Source organism: Acanthochromis polyacanthus, chromosome 18 (assembly GCF_021347895.1).
Source record: "Acanthochromis polyacanthus isolate Apoly-LR-REF ecotype Palm Island chromosome 18, KAUST_Apoly_ChrSc, whole genome shotgun sequence".
Taxonomy (NCBI): Eukaryota; Metazoa; Chordata; class Actinopteri; family Pomacentridae; genus Acanthochromis; species Acanthochromis polyacanthus.
This window is the reverse complement of record NC_067130.1, coordinates 15,792,289-15,817,467: the sequence shown is the minus strand read 5'-3', so window position 1 is coordinate 15,817,467 and position 25,179 is coordinate 15,792,289. Positions and strand designations below refer to the sequence as shown.

General features: G+C 41.5%; 1 protein-coding gene across 2 annotated transcripts; it reads left to right on the top strand.

Annotated features, from left to right (window-relative positions):
• The first annotated feature begins 11,662 nt into the window (after nucleotides 1–11,662).
• Nucleotides 11,663–24,079, top strand: egfl7 (EGF-like-domain, multiple 7). Of its 2 annotated transcripts, none has more exons than XM_022193086.2 (9): nucleotides 11,663–11,876; nucleotides 16,169–16,425; nucleotides 16,939–17,061; nucleotides 18,014–18,126; nucleotides 19,264–19,359; nucleotides 19,450–19,650; nucleotides 21,518–21,594; nucleotides 21,950–22,112; nucleotides 23,571–24,079. In XM_022193086.2, exons 2-9 carry the CDS (start codon nucleotides 16,346–16,348, stop codon nucleotides 23,588–23,590), a joined length of 873 nt encoding a protein of 290 aa, XP_022048778.1. In that variant the 5' UTR covers nucleotides 11,663–11,876; nucleotides 16,169–16,345; the 3' UTR covers nucleotides 23,591–24,079. The 2 variants fall into 2 exon arrangements, with proteins under 2 accessions (XP_022048778.1, XP_022048779.1); XM_022193087.2 differs by lacking the exon at nucleotides 11,663–11,876 and adding an exon at nucleotides 13,973–14,118.
• The last annotated feature ends 1,100 nt before the right edge of the window (nucleotides 24,080–25,179 follow it).

The window sequence follows — 25,179 nt, the reverse complement described above, 5'->3', positions numbered from 1 at the left end:
GAATATCTGTTCAAAATTCCATGAATCATTCAGTGGATAATCAATAGCTGAATCAGTCTGGATCAAAGATGTAGAATGAGCCGTACTGCCACTGTTAGATCCATGTGTTACCGCGGATACTAGAGGCTCAGAAGCAGGAAATGAGAGTGCGAGACAGATGTAACGCAAAGCTTCTTTTAATTACAAGAAGCTCAAAGAAACACAGGAAAAACTACAAACGAAAACGGAAACTAAACTCAGGGATCAGAACTATGAAGTCGCAAAAAGCGAACTCTGAACTCTAGTGGTGGGGAGGACTAATAGCAACACAAACTACAGTTAACCCACTATTGGTACCACCAAGGTAGGAAAACAACTAAACAGGGAGTACAAACCAAAGCCTAAACCTAGCCTTGAGTAATACTGAAAGTAGCCGAGAACTAAATCCCAAACCAAACTAGATAGACACGCTACCGCTGAGGTTCTAACAGAGAACATCACAAAAATGTTTCTGGTGTTACTAGGGCTGGAAAACCTTACCGACTCAAAGGGGGACAGTGTCCCTACAGGGAAGAGCCAGCTTCACTTCAACAGGGGAGGTGGGTAATCCTTTCCTTCCAGGGTCCTGATAGCACTACGAGGGGATTGGCGTCCAGAGGGTGTCCAAGGAAGCAGGCCAGAGTGGAGAGGCGCTTTTCCGTGAGCCGGCAGATGTAAAAGGGATGTCAATGGAGATGGTAGATATCCTCGGTCCACTAGGTCCAGGGGACAACGGAAAAATCAGTGGAACCAGGTCACCAACAGCAGGCAGAAGTTAGAACTAAAAAAATACACAAAAACAGAATTGCTTCAAGGCCAGGACTAAATGGCTCAGACTGTTCAACACGCAGAACTAACCGTGCGATGACTGAAGCCCACTTTTATATGACACCGGAGATGTTGAACTGCTGGCTTCCACCTGCTAATTAATCGTCTACACCTGGGGCTCATCAGGACGGCACACACCTGTGAAGAGAGCAGGAACGGAGGAGGCGGGAGCACTGCCACAGCCCACAGCTTAAGCTGTGGCCGTGAAACCATGCCAATAAGATTTGCAGATTGTGTCTGTTATATTTTGCTGAGACAAAACAAGCAGTCCAAGACAGGACTATGACATGCTGTAAAGTGAATAAGCTATTGATATGATTATAATATAATAATAATTGAGTAATTGCAATTCAAAAGAAATCCAATCATGTCTATAGATATCAGTTTAAATGCAAATTAGTAAGAGGCTGAGTTGTACCTCTTGGAGAGAAGCCGCTGATGTGTTGGTGGTCTTCTCCCAGAGGACGGCTCGGTAACAGATGGCTGCCAGCCTGAACAGAAACCTTCCTGCTCTCTGCTCCACCCTGATGTCACTCAAACCTTTTTGATGTAGTATCCCTCCATTCAGCAGCACGGACAACATACTTGGGGCTGTCACCAGACTGGTATGCATCAACTATGTTTAAAATTGACTGGTTTTGCTTCTTCAGTCACTCCAAGAAGAGAAAGTCTGTTTTTGAGCCTTCTGTTTTAAGTAGACCTTTAAAAAGCTCACAAGTCTTTTCACAAAGAGAGGGACAAAGTAGGGATAAAATGCATTATGTATTTTTGATTTACTTAGAGGAATCTATAGACAATAAGATGACAAATCTGTTCAGAATGTTGTTAATAACTCAGAGAGAGGCTCTTAATGTGAAAATTAACATGGAATGCAGCACTTGTCCAAACCTACAGCATTGGGAATATACACTGCTGATTAAAAAACAAAGCTAAACTAAGATTGTGAACATGGTAAGCTTTATCCTCTAATTAGTGCTGTCACTGTGAGCATGTTAATATACAACATGACTGTCATTAGATGCAGCTTTAAAGTACTACTAGCAGGGTTGCATTCATGTTCCAAAGAGACTGAATCCCTTTGAATTAGGTAATCTCATGAGATTTTAGCCTGGCTTCAGCAAACAAAATGTGCAAATGTGAATTGATCTGGAATGTCTCAGTTCAATTTTGATTTCCAAGAGGTTTCACCAACGGATGCAGATCAAAATATCTCCAGACACAATAGGATAAAGCTACGACCAATCAGAGCAATGAAATGTGTCCCACCAACGCATGTGAGTGGTACTCCTCTTCATGGTCACTAAACCAAACCTGCTCTACATTAGCTGTGAATGGACAGGATTGGATGGAAATCTGGTTGAATGGGAGGAAGCAAATGAAACGTGTTCTCTGATTGGTTGGGCTCCTGTGCTAATGTTTTAACAAACGTGAGAAATAGATAAGATTTACTACTAATCCAGCAAAATATCTTCACAACTGCAACATGAGCTGGGAGTTATATCCTAAAGACTATTGCAGTCACACATTTTCCGCTAGCTGATGAACATGTCACGAAAGAACTGCAAATAACTTCATAAATCCACCCAAAATACTTGCAGGTTAGGAGGTAAGGGAGAAATATGTACATGCATACATACTGTATATGATCAATTTTCTTCTGCTAGCATCACTTCCCTGTTTCTAGACAGGAAATTTAAGGATAACCCATGAAGAAATATGGCACACACAAAAAAGTACAATAGCTGCTGACAAGCCATTGTTGAAGTTGCCAACACCTATAGCCAAGAAATATTATACTTGTCTTCATGTAACAGTGCTTCTCGCTGTGACACCACGGCGTCTAGATCATTCTGGGAAGAGACGGAGAAAATACTTCGGGATTAGTGTGGCAGTGCGGTGAGAGCATCCACACTTCACACAGACGCAAACAACAACTCTTGGGAGACTTTGAACCACAGTCGACATTGCCACTGTTCCAAACATCATCCTCAGAGCAGCGGAATTTGATTACTACGATAAATAAGGCAATCAGACTCACATGTGCTTCAGAGACACAGAGTTTGGTGGAATGTGCATAAACTCCCTAATCTCTCCACACTGACTGACGACAGACTGACATGGAGAGCTGGCAGAGAAACGCTGTTTGAAGGAGAGGCCGTTAACAGGGGCTGTTCAGGCAGGAGAGGCTCCAGTGAAAGAGGGGCTTCAAGAGTAGCAATATTATTTGACAATTTGTCCACAAATGGGGAAAAAAAATGTGATGAGTGTTGGGCAATTAGGCCCCATTGCGATTTCGTTATTTTGAGAATGTGGTCGTGAGCTGAATGGATGTGATGTGGAAGCACTCACGGAGGCTGGTGGAGGCGGATGAGGTGGAGGACGGTCGTGTCAGTCTGACACTGAAATGACAGCAGACAGCAGCAGAGAAAGTGAAAGTTTGACAGCTGTGAAATGATTGGCTTACAATAGCTGAGGGAAAATTTGGTTTCACTGAAACACCGAATGTCACCAGAGAGTATTTGGACGCTTAAAAATGCATACACTTCTTCGTATTATAGCAGCATTTATGTTTAAGGACAGTCCAAATGCACTTGTAAAGCAAGGTATGGGATGATAAAAACAGCATGTGCACAGCACATTGGAAAACATGCTCTTCTCAAAACAAGGGGAAAAAAAGCTTATTTTAAGGATTTTTTTTTACCTTCAAATAAGTAAAAAAAAATATCTGCCAATAGAACAAGTGAAAAATGGCTTGGTAAGATTTCTTGAAATAAGATATAATTTGAATATTGAGATCTTAAAATTAGCTGGGAAAACTTAAGCTATATTTCACCAGGATTGTCAAGCTTAGGTGTCTTAAAATAAGCCACATATGCCAAAAAAATAGCAGTTTTTCACTCAAAAATAATTTTTTGCTTTCATGTGACCTCCTAATCTGAGATGTATTAAACTTATTTTGACTTTTCTTGTAAAATACAACTCAAAACAAGAGCATTTCAAGATTGTTTGACTTCACAAGAAACTTAAGATGCGTTGGCTTTCATCTTGCTGAAATATCACTTGTTAAGTGAATGTATCTTAAATCAAGTGGGATGAGACATTTTGACTAAAAATAAGACAAATAGACTTGGTAGACTTTGGTAAGATTTACATCCAGTAACTACAATTTGCCCTTGTTTCGATGCATTCTGAGTTAAGCTGTTGGTTTCAACACCTGTTCAATTGTTTGTGCCACCTCAAACCACTTTTTCTGAGGTGTAATGTTTTTGTGCTTATTTTGCAATTTATCTTACAGAACTGCTTGAAACACCGGCAGTCTATTCAACAAGTTTCTGGAAGACCACTGGGGAATGTTTCCTCCATGTTTCAACACAAGTGCATTGACAAGCTGATATTGTTTCTCATTGGCCGTCCGCAGTTCCTCTTTGGGGTTTAGTTCAGGATGTCAGAGCAGTCACTGCATGACTTTCTTCTGTACAAAATATTCTTGAAATGAACAGTCAGTATGCTTTGATTTATTATTCTGCTGGAAGGTCAACTTAAATATGTTTTGTCAATGTGAGGTTGCATCCAAAATTCCTCTATACAGACTACCGATTTATGATTCCATCAATAAATAGCAGTCCTTATTGTAAGTGGAACAGGCCAACACATTGATGTTCCCTCCTCCAGGCTTTACTGTACCCTTAGTACAGTCTGGTTAGGTTTCTCCCTCTGGCATTCTACACCGATTTCCTACTATCAGATCCACAGGACTTGAATTAGGACTCTAAAATATAAATATCTCCAAAAGCTGCTGCTTCTCTTGTGTTCTCTACAACAAATGTAATCCTACCCGTCTTGTTCTTTGAGCTGATGGAAGGTGCAGCAACACTTATTCATCATATTCTGATTGGTCCGACTTCAGTCTGGTGATTCTTGTTGATGTTCGCAGCGATCCTTGTGACTGATTCTTGCATATTTTCTCGGTTTACTTGCAATTATGTGGTGCAATCTGCTGCTGCGTCTCCCTGTGTGCCTTCTGTTCTTAGTCCTCCACGTGTTAACGTTTTGACAATATGCCCAATTGTGAAGCATTGAAAATGGATTTTATTAATGACGAATAAAGTGGCCTTTCTGTTGCAAAAAAAAAGAATCTTGACCTTTTCTGTAAGCTCATGCCACTTGTCTTTTGTTGCATTTTTAACCAACTAGTTCTTAGATAACTGGATTTATTATGTGACAACCATAACTTGTGTATTTAGAGCAGAATGTGTAGCTTCTAATTGTATCATAGTTTATAGTTTGTTAAGTGACAAAACTGCTGATTTATTTTGGTCATTTTTTGCTTTATTGAGTTATGCTAAATGTGTTTATCTATGGATCAAATACCAGTTTATTCAACATTTCATGAAACAACTCTATGATCCTTGTCCAAATAACTTTTGGGGCCACCAAGGCTAAACAGAGCAAGCCTGCAGGCACTGCTCCTGACTGACTTTTTTCTAAACTTTATTTCAGCATGTCCTTGTAAAATAAATACAATGTTTAAACTAAATTCAGAGATATTTTTAGCCCTGTTGGGTCTCTAATAGTTCTGCAGAATTAGTTTCAAGCTATGTATTTTCGGTCCACTCCTTGCAGTTATAGTGGAGTACAGGAAGAGCTCGGACCAGCAGCCCAGTCTTTTCACTTCCAGCAGGGTTTTGAGCGAGCGCCTGCCTTTAGAGTGACAGGGGAGTGATGGTGGTGGTGGCAGGCCTTGGACAGCAGGATGTCCTGTTTGGCTGCTCCGCATGGAAATCACAGCAGAGACACAGGCTGCACCTCTTGTTTTTTTCAGAAACATGAATCAGCAGAGTTGATAAAAAGTAGTTCACCACTGCAATATTATTTGTTACAAAATCTACATTCGTGTTACCCCAATTAAACCTCTAACTTTGTGTGAGAGGTGATGTAGACCTTGGACAGGTCACTAGTTCATCGCAGGATGAACACAAAGACCCGAGTCTCCACCCTGAACACTCACACATTGTACTGACGTCACCTGGTCAGTGATTGAGTGCAGGCGGCTGCAGGAGCATTTGTGACATATCACGCTACCTTGACAACAAAACATGTTTCATAATGACTATTGTGGGTTTGTGACAATTCTTTTTCACAGCCTAGACACTAAAAGGAAAGCATATTTGGTGTTCATCATCATGCCATCAAGGAAAAACAACTACACACAGTTATGGCTATGAATCACCGGTGAGCCATGTGTTTACACCTACACGTAAACTTGGTTGGTTGCTCCTGTTTACCCTGCTGTGTAACAACTCTGGGCTTCACCCTGGTAACCTTAAGATCTGTGGCTAAGTCTGCAGAAATGTGGACTTATGGGAAGTGTCTCTGAGAGAGCCCTTGACAGGCACTTGACAGTTTGACAGTGGGACAGCTCGAAGCTCTTAATCAGGAACCCAGCCTAAAGTCTGTGAGTTCATGAGTGTGGACATTGAGATTGAACCAATGAATAAGACAACCATGTACGCTCATGCTTACACCTACTGGCTATTTAGAAACACTAATTAACCTACAATGCATGTCTTTGGACTGCAAGAACGCCAGAGAACTTGGAGAAAACCCAAGTAGATACAAGGACAACACACAAACTCCACACAAGAAGACCCAAACTGAGAGGCAAGTTCAAACCCAGGACCTTAGAACTGCACCACCATCCGAAACAATCAACTAAAGTGCTGGGACTTGCACACAAACTACATGTGAACAATAAAAATTCAACATAAAGTGGTGGAAGTGTTCCAACTCCATTCCCGAGGAACAACAACAACAAATGTGCGTTATATTCTTGACCTCTTCCTCACACGTGTTTCTGCAGCTATTAAACACGTAAACGGCATTTCTTGTGAAGGTTTGAACTTCATTCTCCTTCTGTGCATTCATACAAATACTCAGTGCTGACTTAAAATCCACGTGTTAACAAGAACTGCATGAAGCATTTTAACTTTATGAGTTATTGTTGGGCACAGCTGCCCTCTTGTTCGTGCCCCATCCAGGGTCACTGCTGCTGCCCTTTAGTAAAATCTGTCAGGCTCTCTTTGACGCAGATCCGTTTCCTGTCAAAGTGAGATTTTTATTGTTCCAAGGGAGCAGGCTCCAGAATCTCACTCCCCCAGTCTTTTCCTGTTTCCTCTTGAAGAGGAAGTGCTGCTTTGCTTCAGTTTTTTTCCCCTCCCGCATCTTCTCTGGGACAAATCTGGAATGCTAGCTGCAGCAGTTCGCTTGTGTCGGCCAAGTCTTGATTTCAAAGAATGAAAAGGGTTCCTTAAAAAGAGATACCCTCCCACTTTGGTCTCCGTTACACAAGCTTTCACACACAAATTCACACACAGCACACACACACACATATTGGAGTGCATTCACAAACAAGCTCACAAAGATTTTGCATCCTATATTCTAATGCGCCCCCTCCGAGTGATCAGCCTTGAAGGTGTGTGTTCACCTGCGACCCCGATGTGAGGCTTTCCCATGGTGCCTCAGCACGTAGGCTCTTTGTTATCTCAGAGAAAATACTTCATTGTATGCAGGGAGGGTCATTTTGTACATTTAGACAGTATAAGCCCTAAAACAAACACTAATACTCCGCCGCAGCATCTGTACGTAACAAAGAGAAATGAACTGAAGCATAAAAAATATGACTTAATAGCTACTCATTTCTTATCATAAATTTAAGTAGAGAAGCAGTCCAAGTTCTGGTTCATGCCACTTCAAGCCCACTCACTCAACCATAAACTCATGAATGTCGTCTCAGTGTGTATGTGCACACGTTTAAATAGTGTGAGCAGTTGTGCAAAAACTTAGAATGACAACCGAGGTCTTGTTGTCAGACTAATCTCAGTCAAGCTCAGTTTCACGGCAGAGGAGGAGCAGCCCGTCTGTCTTTAAATACATGATGTCAGCTACAACCACTGAAAGGTTTTCAGCATTTCTTGCATTAATTGTCCTTGCTGAACCTCAGGCATGACCCCATCCTACACAACTCCAAAACTTTTAAAGGACTAGTCAGCATCAAAAACAGGTGTCATAAGATGTCAGCTGACAATTTAGTGCAACTCGGTTACCAAGTTCTTCAGACGGTCTTTGGGAGGTTTCATAAATTTTCACTGTGGAAGAGTCACAAAAATCCTGCACACTGTGAAAGACTGAGGACCTAAACATCACAAATAATGTGAGGTTCTTCCAAGGCTGAATCAACTAAACATTTAAATTATGGTAAGTGTTCATGTTGTCAAGGAATTTCAGTGAAGGAAACAATTCTAAATTTGAGATTAAAAGGGATTTTGTACACATACCATAGGCTAATGTACAGATCAAAGCAATCTAGGGTGGGACAAATAATTGATGTCTAACCCAAACTGCAATTTAAAACAATGCAATTAGAATACCACAAAAGCTGTAGATTAGCATATATACTAGTGCTCAAAAGTTTGGGGTCACCAAGACAATTTCATGTTTTCCATGTAAACTCACACATTTCTTCATGTGCTAACATAATTGCACAAATTTTTTCTAATCATCAATTAGCCTTTCAACACCATTAGCTGACACAATGTAGCATTAGAACAGAGGAGTGATGGTTGCTGGAAATGTTCTGTACCCCTATGTAGATATTCCATTAAAAATCAGCTGTTTCCAGCTAGAATAGCCATTTACCACATTAACAATGTCTAGACTGTATTTCTGATTCATTTAATGCTATCTTCATTGAAAAATAATGACATTTCTAAATGACCCCAAACTTTTGAACAGTAGCATCTGTCATGCAGAACTTCTGGCAGTTTATACTGTTGTGTTGATGACTTTACAAATTCACTGTGTCCTCCTTGTGTAACAGTCACATCTTTAACACTATCGAATAACCTTTTCAAAGATACTACATTGTGAATTCTTACCTGAAGATTTACTTTAAAAACTCACTTCAAAAATCGATTCAAAGTATCTGGTAGAAAAACTACAATTACATATTTTCTCCAAATCATTCATCCTTAATACAATAAACTTTTAAAGCTTGATAATGACTTTTACAATTTACTTAACTGTCAAATAGGAATTGTGTTGAAGAGCATGACCAACTGTACTTACAACACATAAAAATTATGGAAGGGGAATTTTTAAACAATAATATTTGTGTGACTGAGCTGCAGAACTAAATGCACACAAGCAGAAGGAGGGAAGAGAAACTTCTTCCTTATCGTGCAACTGTTTGGCTTCAGCAGGCTGCAATTTGACAGATTTGATCTCACAGTGACCGAACAGCTGTAAACAGCAGCCTATATGAGTTCCCACTGGGCCTAAAGTCATAAAATAGAAGTACTGAGCAAGATGTAAAGCAAGCATAGTGATTTACAAACCAAACTGAACAATTAAAACATATAAAACATCAAATAACCCTGAATTTCAGTAACTGAAAAAATTCCACACTGATTTTATAGAATCATGTGAACTGATTGCCTACAGACGGTCTGCATTTGGGGCAAATCTAAGCTCGAGAGGGAGCTGGTTCCAGCAGCAGGCAACATAATGACTAAACACCATTTCACCTTGTCTGGTCTAAACTCTGGGCTCCACTAACTGGCCAGTCCCTGCAGATCTAAGAGACCTTTCTACTTCAGCAAACATATCCGTAATACAATTTGGGCCCAGTCCATTCAAGACTTGTAGACAATAACAAGGACCTCAAATTCAATTTTAGATTTAACTGGGAGCCAGTGCATAAAAGACTCACAGTAATGTGTTCTTTCGTCTTGGTGTTTGTCAGTATTCGATCAACAGCATTTCAAATTTTTGCAAATGTCCAATAGTCTCATTATGGAGACCAGCAAGGAGTGCAATACACACTACCAACACTTAAATACATGGCTGCAAGACAAAATCCAAACTTACTGATTTAGATAGTTGCAAGCACGCAAATATAATTTTGATTGGATGGATTGACATAACAATGATGATGTTTTTTTATTTTTGATTTTTTTTTCATCATTTAAGTACTTTGAGAGCTAAATTCCTTGTGTATGTACACCCACTGAACTGTCTGGACAGTCGTTGTGTCACAAATATGATACAGATGACATTTTAAGGTAAATATTATGTGTTTCGCAAATAACTTCCACTAAATATATGAATTTGGGAATATTTTTGATATATAATTTGAGTGTTGAGTTTAGGCTACATTTGATATTACAGCTGACAGAATACTAAGCTTGATAGGTCAAATAATTTCCAAGAAATATATCTATATTTGTACTTTGCAGTCTGAAATTTGAGGCGATGTTTGAATGACAACATCTCACCATTGAAGATAATTTCCTGAACTAAGTTTGGGGTCGCTCAGACAATTTCATGTTTTCCATTAAAACTCTCCCTTTTACTCATGTGGTAACGTAAGTGAACAAATCATTTTCTAATCATCAATTAGCCTTTCAACACCATTAGCTAACACAATGTAGCATTAGAACACAGGAGTGATGGTTGCTGGAAATGTTCCTCTGCACCCCTATGTAGATATTCCATTAAAAATCAGCCGTTTCCAGCTAGAATAGTCATTTACTACATTAACAGTGTCTAGATTATATTTCTGATTAATTTAATGTTATCCTCATTGAAAATAACTGTTTTTCTTTCAAAAATAAGGACATTTCTAAGTGACCCCAAGTGACCAAACATTGCATTTCAAGCAATTTCTTTTCATTTTTGTCATTTCACATTACTACAACTATGCATAGTTCAGAAAATATTACTGGTTGACTTCTGCATTTAATTCATTTTCTAATCTTAAATCACCCATTATGAGACATCTTTTGATCCACTCGTCCACTAATATTACAGATTTTGAAACAATGATGAGGAATAACAGCGAACATTTCTGGCTTTTCCCTTTAATAGTTCCTGAGATATTGTTTGCGAAATATAGCCTTAAAATTCAATGTGCAAACAAGAATCAGAATCAGCTTTACAAGGAAATTTGCTCATGTGTGTTTTGTTTACCCATCATGTACAACTGTAAATATGCATTAGAGAGCATGTGAGTCTGATTTTTAGTGCAAAATAGTTATCATACTTTAGTGCCCAGAAAACAGTTACTGACACCATACATACACGAGGAAGGTGGATAAAAGTACAAAATAAAGGACAACAGCATTGCTAGGATAAGATATAAGCAAGTATGTGCGATATAGTATATCTCAGAAAGCACTTGATATATCAATATAAAATTCCACAGATACCACTATGATAAAAACAAGTTTCAAGCAAATCTAAGATGGCCGAGCAGAAGGCCCCTAATGACTTAAGACAGAAGAACTTTAAAGTATGAATGCGTTACTTGGATACAAAGTTCCCCAGTTTGGTTTTAAAGATGAAAGAATATTTATTTAGTTGCAGCTTTGAAGAGGCTGCTGACATGTAGATCCTCATTAGTGACTGCACTGACATTCAGGACCTGGCTGCTAGTTTTAAGTTAGTCAAAGTAAGAAGTGAAAGTTAGCTTGAAGTCCACACTTCGTGCCTGTTTTCCTGTGGCCTGTGAAGGCAGCAGGAGGCCATGGGGTGAGGAGGCTGAAACTACTTGCCCCCTTCAAGATGTCCGCAGCAACAATGGGGCCAGAAAAATGCTTCAAAATCAGATTCGCGAAGCGGTTTGAGCAGGATGGAGGGTGTTTGTGCAGGAGAGGGGTTTTATCAGCGGCAAACACTCACAGGAAGTCCGGTTTGGGATTGTCCGTCCAATTCCTGCGTTCCACAGGAAGCCCTGCATAAAAAGCAACTGAAAAACGCCCAAAGACATTTCATTTGCCGCCAGTCGACTCGAGGGGAGCAGCTCGAATCACAGCGGCAAGGTTTGTGATTGGAAAAGCACCGAGTCCAGCTTTAAAAGACACCGGAGGACACACCGGAGGAGACATGGAGGCCTCTGATCCACCGGACCGGCCGCTCGCGCTCATGGCTCTGCCTGCGCGCGCACACGCACCTGATGACCCCATCCTGAGAGGGTAAGAACCACCGCTGTTTGTTATATAGTCAACTATCAGGGAGAATGAATAGAGTAAAATACGTTTTATTCAAGTTAACTCCTACTTTTTTACTTTTTAATTCATATATTGACCAAATGTTTTCACTCAGTACACCCAGTACACCCTAAAAAGTCACTCAAGAAACCTTTTCCCATTGCTTAATCAAATGTATGGCTGCAGGATTTTTTTAAAAATTAACAAAAAGAATATTTTGTATTGATTTAAATCAGATTTCTAAGTTAGAATTGTATTTTGATGGGTTTGGTTAGCATAATAATATCTGTAATTGCATCAACTTAATATTATTTCCCTTTGAAACTTGAATGTACGCATTATTCCAGTTAACATTAAATTCTAGTTGAGCCAGCTTAATTAAATGAACTCAATTACAGCATTTTACTTTACCACAAAGTCATGATTTCAAATCCACACCCCTACCTACTGAACACTGGACCAACTTAATTGTTCACATTTGCCAACCTAAAAGCTTTTATTCATAATTATGGTAATTAAGTAAATGAAACTTTAAAAACAATCTCTTAAATAACCAGTCCTTAAGTAGTCATACCTTTGATTGTAGAGAAAAAGTAAATTTTCCCAAGTCAATGTAGTTTGTTGGTTGAAGATAATTTAGTCATATCTCAAAAAATGATTTGAGCTGTTGTTGTTTTTTTTTATCCCAAACATTATTTTTTAGAGTGCGGAAGGGTCCAGCTAAACAAACTCACTATAGATATCATAGGCAAAGGTGTAGATTTCCTTTGAACATTAAACTCTGTAATTCCGCTATTCTTGTGAGGTTTTATGCCCCAATTTATGTCTTTTTTGCATCAAATTGTGATAGTAATACTTACATATAAAGAGAAACACTAAATTTAGGCACAACTTTTTATGTTTTTATCGAGGGCACCAAAGACATGCGTTCCAAACCTTTTAGGGAGGATGTATTTCCTGCATCCATTGCTGAAGTGCGTTTGTGTATAGGCAGAAGCTGCCCATAAAAAAATAAACACAGGCCATATTGTTACCGTGAACTGTACAGTTGAGCAATAGTGACGGTTGTACAGAGAATGCTGAACTAAATAATGCATGGATAAAACAGAGTCGGTTTTATGAGCATGTGAACTGCTGTACGTATGACAGTGAAAGGATCCTTATGTACATGTCACTGCACATAAAATAAAGTTTTTCTTGCCACAATATGTACAAATACCCACGCACATACCGCTAAAACACTGTAAATCAGCAAAAAAAGTGCCAAAAAGTGTCTGTATAGGTGAACCAAAGCAAGACATGAATACAAGAAAAGCTTTTACAATCACTATTATCATCTGTTATTGATTTAGGATGGTTAAATACTCAGCTCATGTGATCTGAGCAGGGACTTTACATTTCAAAATCTTTATTTTTTTCTGTGTATATATTGTTTATCATTCTAATTACTTGACCTACTTGCAAAGGAGATTAAGTAAGATGACAAAAAGTTCCCTCAAGCAGTATTATTTTGTGTTTTTGTGGAAAGATGCACAATTTCTCACATCTGCCTTAGACAATATAATACTCCTGAACATTGAAACTAGTTTTGTTTTGCTGTAATCATGTGTTTGCTTCATACTGGTCATTATTAGATGTATTTTCGATGGGCGATGGGGGGGCGAAATCATCACTATTGTTCTGTGCCAAAAAGAATACACAAAGTTAACAGTGTGAGTTTTTGCTACAAAATTCCACTTTTTGTGTTACAAATATTCCACTGAAGCAGCTAAGAGATTATGCAAACTTGAGCAGTTTACTCATATGAACATGTTTCCGAGCTCAGAGCAGAAAGGCAGACCCCTCCTTTATCAGCTGCCTCTGTGGGATGTTTTTACGCACCAGTCAGCCGACAAACCCGCAGCTTGTGAAGTGTATCAGTGGCTTATGAATGAGAGAAACGGAGCTCTGTGTAGTGTTCAGAGCCCGTTCTGTGACGTCACACACGGGTCCCCCCAAGTGCGGGCTGAGGGATTCGCGGGACACCCAGCTGTAGGAGTGGGAGGAGGTCCTACCATCACCCCCCATGCGCTCTGACAGTCTGAGCTCCAGGACTAACCTGACTAGTAGCGGAGTTTTATCCCTGGACTTTCCCCTCAGCAGCGGAATATAACGGGACTAACTTTGGCGCAGCTCTCCTCCCCGCAGAGTAGGACTGGAGTAATCTTAGGAAAGCTGATTATTCATTGTACGGTTTGTGATTATTTTTCGTATCCATGCATGCGTGCGCCCTGGAGTCTTGGTTCGGTGCTTATTAGCTTGTGCGTGCGTGTTCAGCACCCCTGCTTGTTCTTTACTGTAGGAATGTGGCTTTAATTTATTTCTTCTTTTACCGTGGAGTCATCTATTTAATGTGAGAGTGCTACGGAGACGGTGAGATGTGAGGGATGTAGGTCTTAACCAGCGCTGATCGCCACACATTATGCGTAAAATGTGCTGTAAAACAGCGCCCTCTTATGACGAAATGACCTGATGGGATGACAAGTGGGACAGAAATTACCAACACTGAGCCCTGTGAGCTGATCACACATGATTTTAACCATCTTTTCGTTGTAAACTGGGTTTTATTTAAACCAGAATGAGCTCCACAGGGAATAATATTAGGAACCCACCCATAATTAAGCAGTGCATCATGGGCTGTTTAACAATGCTGGTTATGTGCTTTATGAACCCCAAAGGGAAAAAGTGTTTTAATGTTTTTAATAGTCTTCCATAAACAATAATAATAAAAAAATCCATTCAGGGAAACCATGCCATGTCACTCCCAGCTGATATTAACTTCTTGGACAAGCGTTCTCTCTCCCTGCAGCAGCTTTGTGTGATGATGCCTGATTGTTGCACATCTGCATACACACACACTCTTCAAAGTGGCTGCCCCGCCAGTCCAGTGATTTGTGAATGAACACAGGCTCTAGATGTGCGTGTCACGTCTCCGGGCGAACAGCCAGCAGGGGATCAGAGAGACATGCAAGCTGTCATCCGAGGCTTAGCATCACCTCCAGGATGACTGAGGACTCTCCAGCAGGCTGCAGTCCCGTAACCTGCCATCACACCCGGCTGGCTTTAATGCGCTGCTGGAGATTTCCCCCCGGGTTTAGTATCTGCCGTGTTAAAACACGCTTGTAGGCGAGCATCTGAGCAGGAGCGGGTCCAAGCTGACTGTCATGCACTCTGACTGTCTTGAACTTTGCTTTAATCCTGTGCAGTATGTAATAATCTAATATGGTGTGAAGGGATATGTGAACATTGCTGTGAAATGAGAGGTTTTTTTTGTCCATGCAGGTGCAAGCCAGTGACTGCTCAGCCTGGTTTGACTTCAAGAACTCAGAACTTTCTGTACATTACATAGATGTACATGTCCTTATGGATGCAACCAGAGATCAGTAATAGCAACAAGCAATCCAGCCGAGGGCCTACATTAACACACACAAATCTAAATTTACAGTGTGAGCAAACTAACCCAGCGGTTTAACACACAAATAATACATATGTCAGGTTTTTATTGCTGCTCATAAATGGCATCACCACCCCGCTGGTCTGTTGAAATCACTCACCAGGGAAATACGCTCAATATATGAGAAAAAAAAGAAAAGTAAGGATGTTAAAAGTATTGATTATGGTAACCTTCAAGAACAATTTCACAATAAAACCACGCAAAACAAAACCAGCGCGTAATTCAATTGTTGCCTGACATTTTAATGAAAGACAAAAAAAGGGCATCTCTCTCATTCTTGTTTTTTGACCTCCCACATCCTCCACAGAACAGCGTCTCCTCTTTTTATGGTCTCCATTCCCAGCATATGAATGTGACCGTTTTGCAGTTTGACTTCCTGCTCTTGAATCTTTTGGTTTATACATCTGTGGGGTTTTTTCCACCCTTTATCCTTTAGCTGCCCTCATCAGCTGCTAATCGTCGTAAATGACAGAGCTCCTTCAGACACGCAGCGGTTAACATTTTCTGCCCAGATTAAATGTTGTCTCGTGCTTTGGAGAAGCAGTTTGTGCTTCTGCTCTCTAAGACACGACGCAGCTGACACTGACAGTCCATCCCCCTTGTGGTCTGTTGCTTCAAAGCTTTGACCTGTGGCTGCAGAGGAATGAAGTGTGTGCCATTCAAGTTTAAACACATGGAATTTATCCTCTCGTTCACCTCAATTTGTAGCTCGTGATGAGTTGCAAAAAAAAGAGACACACACTGCTGAATTTTTTGCTTTAATACATCTCAAATCTCCTCACAGGTAGCTGGAGTCGCCTTCCTGAAGGGAAGCATACATATTCAGCGTGAGGAGACTTTGGCTTCCATCCACGGCCTCCTCCTCCTCCTCCTCCTCCTCCTCCTCCTCTCCTCTCCCCTCCGACTGGCACAGAGACAAGTGTGAGAGACCCAGCGAGGGAACGTGGGAAAGAGGAAGACAATGTACCAAACGCTGCTCCTTTCCTCCTCCCTCTTCATCCTTCATGTGATGGGCACTCCCCAGTTCTTCGCTCACCACGGGTAACAGCTCACTTACTGCTCTTCCTGTGTTTATTATGGCCTGTCATTTCGCTCGGTAGCTCCACGGTGACTTCGGCTTACAAATCTGTCATTCAGACCTGTTTGTTTTAGCAACGTCTTCACCCGACTTGACATTTCCAGCCGCTGTGAATACATACAAATTGGCCACATGTCCTCTCTCAGGCCCCGCATTCACACCAGCACGGGCAGCCTCGGCTTGTCATTCTCACTTGATTTGAAAGTAAACCGAAAAGCCAAATGAAAGGTCAAGTGGAGGCACAGAGGCCAAAGATCAGCTCTTTACTCAGACACATTCAGGAGTGATTACACGGGTCAGTCAGGAGCGATTTGAGGCTCTCATCAGGAGCTTTTCAAGCCAAGTGGGCGCCACTTAAAAGCTTTAAATATCTCAAAAGAAATGACTCACAATCTGTGGAAAAAAACCTGTAAAACGAGCTCAGCTTCCGGTGCACAGACACATGAAGTGTTTGATCTCATGTCTGCCTTTTGCAGGAGGAGGGTGTGTGGCCGAGACCTCCATCACAGCGTTGTCCTGGCAACCGAGTCGTACGTCCAGCCGGTGCACAAGCCCTACATCACCCTCTGTCAGGGCCATCGCTTCTGCAGCACATACAAGTAAGTCGCCCTCTCTCAGCCCTCCAGCATTCAAAACGCACACAAACAACAACAGAAAATTGCACACGTTTGGCTTTTGTTGGACGGAAACCAACTAAACCGCGCAGCCAGACATTTGCACAACAGGGTTTGGGCCTCACAGTGTCAAAACAGCGCTCTAATTAAGCCATCTCGCGCTGTTTATTTGATTAACATGTAAACAATGGTTGACAAGTTCAGGAAGGGAAAGGATGAGGAGTGCAGTCATAAATAGATCTCGACTCTCTTCCACACACACATAAGTACACATATTGCACAGAACTGGGTCATGGTGGCACATATTTGGGTGGAATCTAAATATCAAATACTTTGTGTAACTACGGGAAATGAACTGCGAGCCCACAGAGACCACGGCCGTGTTTATTTTGGACGCCGTCTCCCTCCATACTTATACTCTCTCAGCTCCAATACTTTCTAGTCCCCCTCCTTTACATTTGCCCCCATTTTAATCTATTTTAAATCCTCACTCAGTAAAGTAAAATCTAGTTTCATTTTGGGATATTTTTATCCTCATTATGTGGGCAGGCCTTCGATAATTACGGGCCTGGGAAATTATTTGTTCCTTTTGTTTTCGGAAAACACATCTCGGGTCAGTGCCACTTTGTTTTTAGCTCTTGTCTGAGTTTATCGGCCTGTATCTGCAAGCTAAACATACCACACACTCAGCAGGCTGCGGCAGAATCTCAGATTTTAGATGTGATCTCCTGCCCCCCACGCCCTCCCTCCATCCCTCTCTCATCTCTGACATGCTCTTGGAAGCGAGCGCTCCGTGGTTTCAGTTTTCCACCAAATTCCCATTCTCTCATCAGTGTGACAGAACGCGGAAAAGGACTGACGGGATCAACCACCCACATGAGGGCAGCACGACTGACCATAAATCCCTAACTGCGCTGTGTGTGTTTTGTCTCCACAGGACTACATACTTGGTGGCATACCGGCAAGTCAGCAGAGCGGCGTCCCCTTCGCATTTCTATGCAGAGTGCTGCCCGGGATGGCGGAGATTTCACTCACACAACTGCAACCAAGGTAACTTGAAGGGATGTGTGATTGGTAGAAGGGTTTCCTGCACCTGTAGAGTGGAAGAACGTCAATGTTTAAGTAATAGTTGGACAAATTTGTTAGTTGGGAAGACCACTCCAGTGTGTGTACACTTCATATTAAGCTGCTGGTGACAGCTAGCTCGGATTACCATTAAGACCGGGCTACCAGTAGAAACTGCAGGAAGTCACTTTTGCCAGCCTAGAAATAGTCCAACACAAGGATCCGTTTTTATTTTTTCATTCGTACCGTTTCAGCAATAGTAGTGTGACTCCCTGGATGTAGACTGTATCCATTTCCACTGTGCATGTAACTCTCCTTCGCTGCATGAAACAACCTTTGAGCATGAACTTACATGCTGAAATTGGCACGTTTTGAAGAACATTTGGATCATGCAATAAGGCAAGCCTACTTTGTTCTTTCAGTGAAGTAGCCATTCTAATGCCATTGCTCATCCACCAAGATAATTCACTTCCTCAAAATTTTTCAGGGGCACCATTGCTGCTTCCTGGGCTGAGCACTTCTGAAGACAGCTGGAATCAGTTCAAAGAAATACAAAGTAGCCAGTGCATTTTTCCAGATCATACTGGAGAGCTCTGGAGAATGGACATACAGCACGTTAAAATAAATCTGTTTTCCAAAATGAACATTTTCTTTAATGTTTGATAGCTGCTCTGTTCAGGAGTTCCATCTCTTGGCAAGAAGATAAAAAACCATATATCCCAAACCCCAATATGGAATTTAACTAATGAAGGAGATTTAATGTTAGACTTAATTTACGATAAGATAAAACTTGATTGAGCCCACAGTGGGGAAAGCTCACCTTTACAGCAGCTCCAAAGGAGAAAAAACAGTGTAAAGGCAGAGAGCATTATATACACAGAAGATGTTTTATATTTTTTGAGAAGACTATTTGCATGAGGATGAGGTTGAAACCATTATTGCACATATATCATTAGAGAACTTCAGGGCTCTAGTAGAGCAATGCTGGCGGCATCCTCTTGTTTCGAGCCTTTATGCTAAGCTAAGCTAACAATTCCCTGACAGTAGCTTCACACTAACCATTCATATATGAAACTGATGTTGATTTGTACATCACACTAACCCTGTAAATGTCTCCTCCAGCTGTGTGTGGACAACCCTGTCTGAACGGAGGCACCTGCTTAAGACCCAACCAGTGTGCTTGTCCACTCGGCTGGACGGGGCGTCAGTGCCAAACAGGTACACACGCATGCACATGTACCCACACAGCCAAACACCAGCCTCCGTGTGCATATTTACCCGTGTTTTCGTGTCGTTCTTGTCTGTCAGATGTTGATGAGTGCGGTGAGCAGCATCCGTGCACCCAGCAGTGCGTGAACACAGCTGGCAGCTATAGATGTGCGTGTGGAGATGGCTTCAGGCTCGCTGGAGACGGCCGCTCCTGTCAAAGCCTTCCTCCTCCCCCTCCTTCACTTCCTCCTGCTCCCTCCCAGACCAGCCAGGCAGCAGTGGGTGGTCACACCGATGCGGGTAGGATAGGAGAGTGTGCGTGCGTTCACACAATATAATTTTGTGTTCCACAGCAGCAAAGTGTCTGGACAGAAGAGAGAAACATGGCCAGCTTCGCGGTCCATTATTACTTTTGGTACGCGCTATGCCACTCTCAACTCGTACCGTGAGTAATAATGCACTGCGACTGGTGCCGACTCCAGACAGATTTCTTGTGGTCTGGCCCCGTGTGGTGAGACTGGGACCAGTTGGACTTTGATAATGACTCAGTTGACTCCTATGAGTCCTGCGAGTAAAGCAAACATCTGCCTCTAATAGAGCTCCCGTGCTAATACAGACATATTTTTATACCACACACTCCATTGGGTTCCATAGAAATGTTGCAATGTTGTCTCTCACCAAGAAAAAGTCTATTTTCACTCATGTGTGCTTCTTGTATCTTAGCAACGAAATAATACAACCCCCCTCCATGTCTACTAATGCGATAGCTGACCTCAAGATATTCGTTTTAATACCTGTTCCGTGCCAGGAGTTTTGTTCTTTTGGGAATTAAAGCAACACGAAACCCTGAAGAAGACTTATTTTCCAGCCTTGAGGATTTTTGTGAGTCACAAAACTGTAAAATCCGAGAGGACACAGCCTCCTTTACTGTCAGGAGGAGAAATATTTCTATGTAAATATGAAATCTCCAAATTTCTCAGGCTCCGTTCCAAACCCAGTTTCTATTTATCACCGTTTCCGTGAAGAAGACACACCAAACTCACACAAACTGAAGCTTCTCGGCTGAAAGGAGACTGTTGACCTCCACCATTCTACATGACACGGAGTGATGAAAGACTTGTAGGGGCGCCGAGTCAGCAAAAAAAACACAGGAATAATTCCCAAAGAAAAGCCAAAATGTGACAAATCTTTGTGCTTTATTACAGCCACGAAAGGTTATTTGTAGGAATTCGCTCGATTTCACCGCTCAGCTCTCAGACGCTAAAATGATTGTGCTTTTGCAAGATGTTTTTCCTTGAGATTGTGTTCGCTTATCTGTTCATATGCACACATCTGAGGGATGTTGAAGGAGATTAATATTAGAAATGCAGGTTTAAATGCTTCAAAGGTAGACCATTGCTCTCACTTGGCCTAGACTCTTGGACTATATTTCTGCACTTCAGTCTCTAAACCCTCCCGCCTCCCCATTTTTTTTCAAACTCCATTCTTGGCCAACACTTGTGTTCTTCATTCCAGCTCCATCAACCCTGTCTGCTGGGGGTCATCGCCGTCTCCCCCCCTTTTTTCCTCCCGCTCCTCCTCCTCACCCTGTTTCTCAACTCACTCTTGTCTCAGTAATGAACCACATCTGGGAGAGATTGAACCTCTCTCGGTCCGTCTGCAGAAGCGCAACCAGAGAGCAAAGGGGGTTCCTAATTTTGCATCTCGATCCGCCTGCGCCGGGGACATTCCCCTTGGGTGGAGGCAGCCAGACACTTCCTCGTAGCCAACGCTCGTTCACAGGAGCGATGAATGTTTTGCCTGTCTATTTCTGGTGACCTCTCTTTCAGCTTGTGTATCAGCCTTTTCAGCCGTTCCCATATCTACAGTTCCCCTCCCCTGTGCCCTAAATTCCCCCGGTCTCGCTGCAGCTCTGCGGTCCTTCTCCTGGTTTGTAGTGTAGCTCCAGTGGTCATGAATCACTCAAGGAGAGGGATTGATGAAGGCAGGATGCTCCCAGGAATCTTCTGCAATATAAACTTTGCATCTGAGAAAGAGAGGATTAAACATTCCCGTGTCTGATCTATGCCCTAACCCTTCCCTCCCTACCTCCATTAGTCTACAGAAATTCAGACTCCGTAGTCGCCACATGCTGATGCATACGTCTGTGTTCGTGTGGTTTCTCCAGGTGGAAGTTTTGGCCTGGTGGAGAACGTGACAGAGGAGGTACAGAGCCTGAGGAACAGAGTGGAACTCCTGGAAAAGGTAAAGTCGTGAACACATGTTTCAAACACATAAAAGCCCTCTCCTCTGATACCTCCCAGTCTCGCTCACCAGGAACACCTCTGGTCCTGATATCCGTGCACGATATAAAATCCCACTTGCCATTTAATCCCCAAACCAGAGATTCTTTGAAATGCCAGACCTACAAAGTGGCTTTTTGATTTTTTTAACGGGTTTTTATTAAAATCCTCCTTGTGTTTAGTGCAACAAGCATGAAGAGCGAATGAAAGTCGAATTATTTTTGTTTACGAGGTGATTAATAGTCCCTTTCTGGAGCATTTTTTTTTTTTTTACTCATTTTCCTAAATTTCCCCTTCGTGTTTCTCCATCTGTTTAGAAGCTGCAGTTGGTGTTGGAACCCTTCAGCAGCTTCTTCCCGCTGTCGCTGGACGAAGGCCTGTCAGAGAAAACCACCTTACTATCCCACTCCTTCCAGCAGCTAGACCGCATCGACTCCCTCAGCGAGCAGATCGGCTTTTTGGAGGAGCGCCTCGGCACATGTGAGCGACCACAGGCTGACCTCTGATAGTCGAAAACGTTGCATTCAGTGGAGGGAAAAGCCAATATGTGGCTGAACACCATGGGAACTGTGCTTCCCAGGAAGGCAGGATTCAAACTTCTTCAACCAGATCAGGGACCATTTGAAAGCTCAAATAGCCCTCATCCATAATTTAATACAATTTAAATGCATTAAAGTCCATATTAATAAAAATCCAATAGTATAATAAAATCTTTTGCATGTAATGCAATAACCTCTTTGGCTATGACATAATACGATGAGGTGTACAATCAAAGTGCAATCGAACAAAGTGAAACGACACACTTGCTTTTAAATTTTAACCTAATTAAGACATCAAAGATAAGATAACGAAACTTAACGCAGAGTACGTCTGAGGCTGAAGGCAATGACATTAGTTTTGCATTCGCACAGAGAAAAGTTGGCTCAACAAAGTTACTATAATTCAACGCGAGGGGAATTGTATCAAACGTCATAATAATCCAACCAAAAATCAAATATATCAACTTCAATGTGTTGCTAAAAGAAAAGGCATGCGATCACCCAAGCTGGTGGGGATTTTCCTCTTGAGAGCAGGAATATTTTAATGGCATTCTGCGTAACAGCTGCTCAGATGTTTTGGACAACGTGTGAATCAAAAGTCACACATACCACTCCTTAGTTAAACACAAGCACTCTGCATTGAAAGCGCTTTATTGCTGCGGCGCAACGGTGCCTCCACACAACACTTTTTACAACACGTTTGGTCATAAATTGTGATCTCATTCAGGAGTGCAGTTACTTCTGCCGCGGCTTCGGAGCCTTTGCAGGCTGCTTAGTGCTTAATAGTGATTAATAATATGAGTATGAACGAAGCTTGTTTTTACCATTTCTGCCTATTTCAGAGCCCATTCATCAATATAAATACACATTTTGGAAATTTGCCTTGATACATAAGCAAATATGAATGTTCTTCAAGTTGTGCAGGAATAGTTCCAAATTAATTTAGATTATGTTTCACACCTCATAAAAGCTGTATTATAATATTACTGCTTATCAGCTCTCTTCTAAAGTGGACTTCTTCTAATTCTCATTTCCATATCAAACATGCTGTGCTGGAAACTCCTCGTTTGATGTTTATTATTACATGATCAGAGTTTTTATTATGCAATAAGCTTCATCACATTTGATTTTATTTGATTATTAGCTATTATTCGGGCCGTTGCAAACCCAAACTATTAATACAACCTGAACACTTGCATACAACCTCTTATTAATATTTTATTTTGAAATGCCCTGCTTAGTCAGGATTACAGTTGGGATAATGCAACATATTGCTACTCCCATGAATGAAAACACTGGGGGATATCGCTGCTTTTCACTCATATCATTAAATACACAACTGAAGCGGTCTATAGGGGATAATACACTGCAGTAACACATTCCGTCTTCTCCCCTGTAGGTTCCTGCCAGGAGAACTAAGCGCTGGACATGGCCGACATTATTTCACGATGCCTCCCATCAAGTTAATAATGACACGAACCTGACAGACCGTACGTGCCAAGACGGCTGGTGGTGTTTGTAAGAAAGAGGCGGCAGAAGGCAGCCTCAGTCCTCAACAATGCTGTGACGCAATCGCCGCACAAATCATGTGTGATTTTCACTACTCCCGACAGGTTCATTTAGTTCTGTCAAATTCCCCGATTTTGTAACCGTACCTGCGGCAGGGTGGGTTTCACCATGACATCACCCCCGCTGCAATCCAAACCAAAACCTCCTTGAGGGTCAAAGGTCGAACTAGCCACTTAGTTTCTGTGTTTGTTTTACATCAGTGCAGCTGTGTCCTCTGTCAGATGTGGACATCTGTATTTATCTATTTAAATTATGATCACTTGTAGTTATTTCTCAATGCTCCAATAGACATTTTTACCTAGTTTTGTAACTTTTGTAATAAAAACTCTTAATCAGAAACACGGTGTGTGCTGCAGGTTACTGAATGCTGTGTGTAAATGCATAATTTCATCTGCAATGTAGATATAAGCATCCACAAACTGCTACCGCAAACCTACCGACTACAGTCATAACATGAAAACCAGTGGCAATGTGCAATGTTTTGCCAGAAACTCTGGATTTTGGCATTGATTTGGATGTTACTTTGACACACATCACCCACCTAAACACCCTTACAGACCAACTACACCCTCTAGAGTCACCCAGCAGAACAATTTGCGCCGCTACACCACAAAAACTGCTCGAGGAACACGACCAAGAGCTAAAGATGTTGACCCCCACCTCCAAATCTGATTTTAACCACTTGACACCTGAATTTATTTACAATTAAATTAAAAAAAAAAAAGACTTTTGCGTGTTTCTGCTTTCCAGCTGATGCTAAAATAAGTGGAGATTGTCAATTTGTCTATTACACATAGAACAGCTATATTATAATAATTAGGTCCCACTCCGACCGATCCTACGAGAAACCAGTGCTTGCAAAAGGTTCCAAGGCACGTGTTGAATATGCACAGACGGCATTGGGGAATGGATACGGTATCTCGGCTGCAGTTTGAAAGCGGTATGCAGCCAATTTGTAACAATAGGTGTCAAGGGGTTAATGCTATAGTTGTTCAGTATACAGCACATAGTCAGTTCCTTCATTTTGATGCAGGAAGTGGCATCATAAACAGTTTTTATCATCAAATATCCTTTTATTTTTGCTAAATGAAGTTGTCACTAGGTCGCAGTGTCATGTCTTTCCCGTTGAGCATCAGTGACAGAAACATTCAGATCTGTCACATCAGCACAGCACAGTGAAAACACACCGAGAGCCAAGAGTACACAAATTATGCAGAACAACCCTTTTTAAAGTGTTTTAATACATACATATAGAATTTTATTGCCTATGTAGTAACATATAAACAGTATTTTAAACTCATCTGATTAAGCTGTAATTGATCCCAGCTGTTCAATGGAATTATGGTTTCATTCTTCAAATCAATGAAAATAAAAAAATACTAGAAATCAACCTTTAGGGGCAAAAAAAAAAAAATTCTCATTGCTATATAATAGGGTAA

Bases quoted from the DNA above. Each gene is read 5' to 3' on its own strand.
- egfl7 (XM_022193086.2), top strand. From the start codon at position 16,346: ATGTACCAAACGCTGCTCCTTTCCTCCTCCCTCTTCATCCTTCATGTG. The intron at 19,360-19,449 runs GTACACACGCAT...CTTGTCTGTCAG, and splicing joins GGGGCGTCAGTGCCAAACAG to ATGTTGATGAGTGCGGTGAG. The intron at 21,595-21,949 runs GTAAAGTCGTGA...CCATCTGTTTAG, and splicing joins GAGTGGAACTCCTGGAAAAG to AAGCTGCAGTTGGTGTTGGA.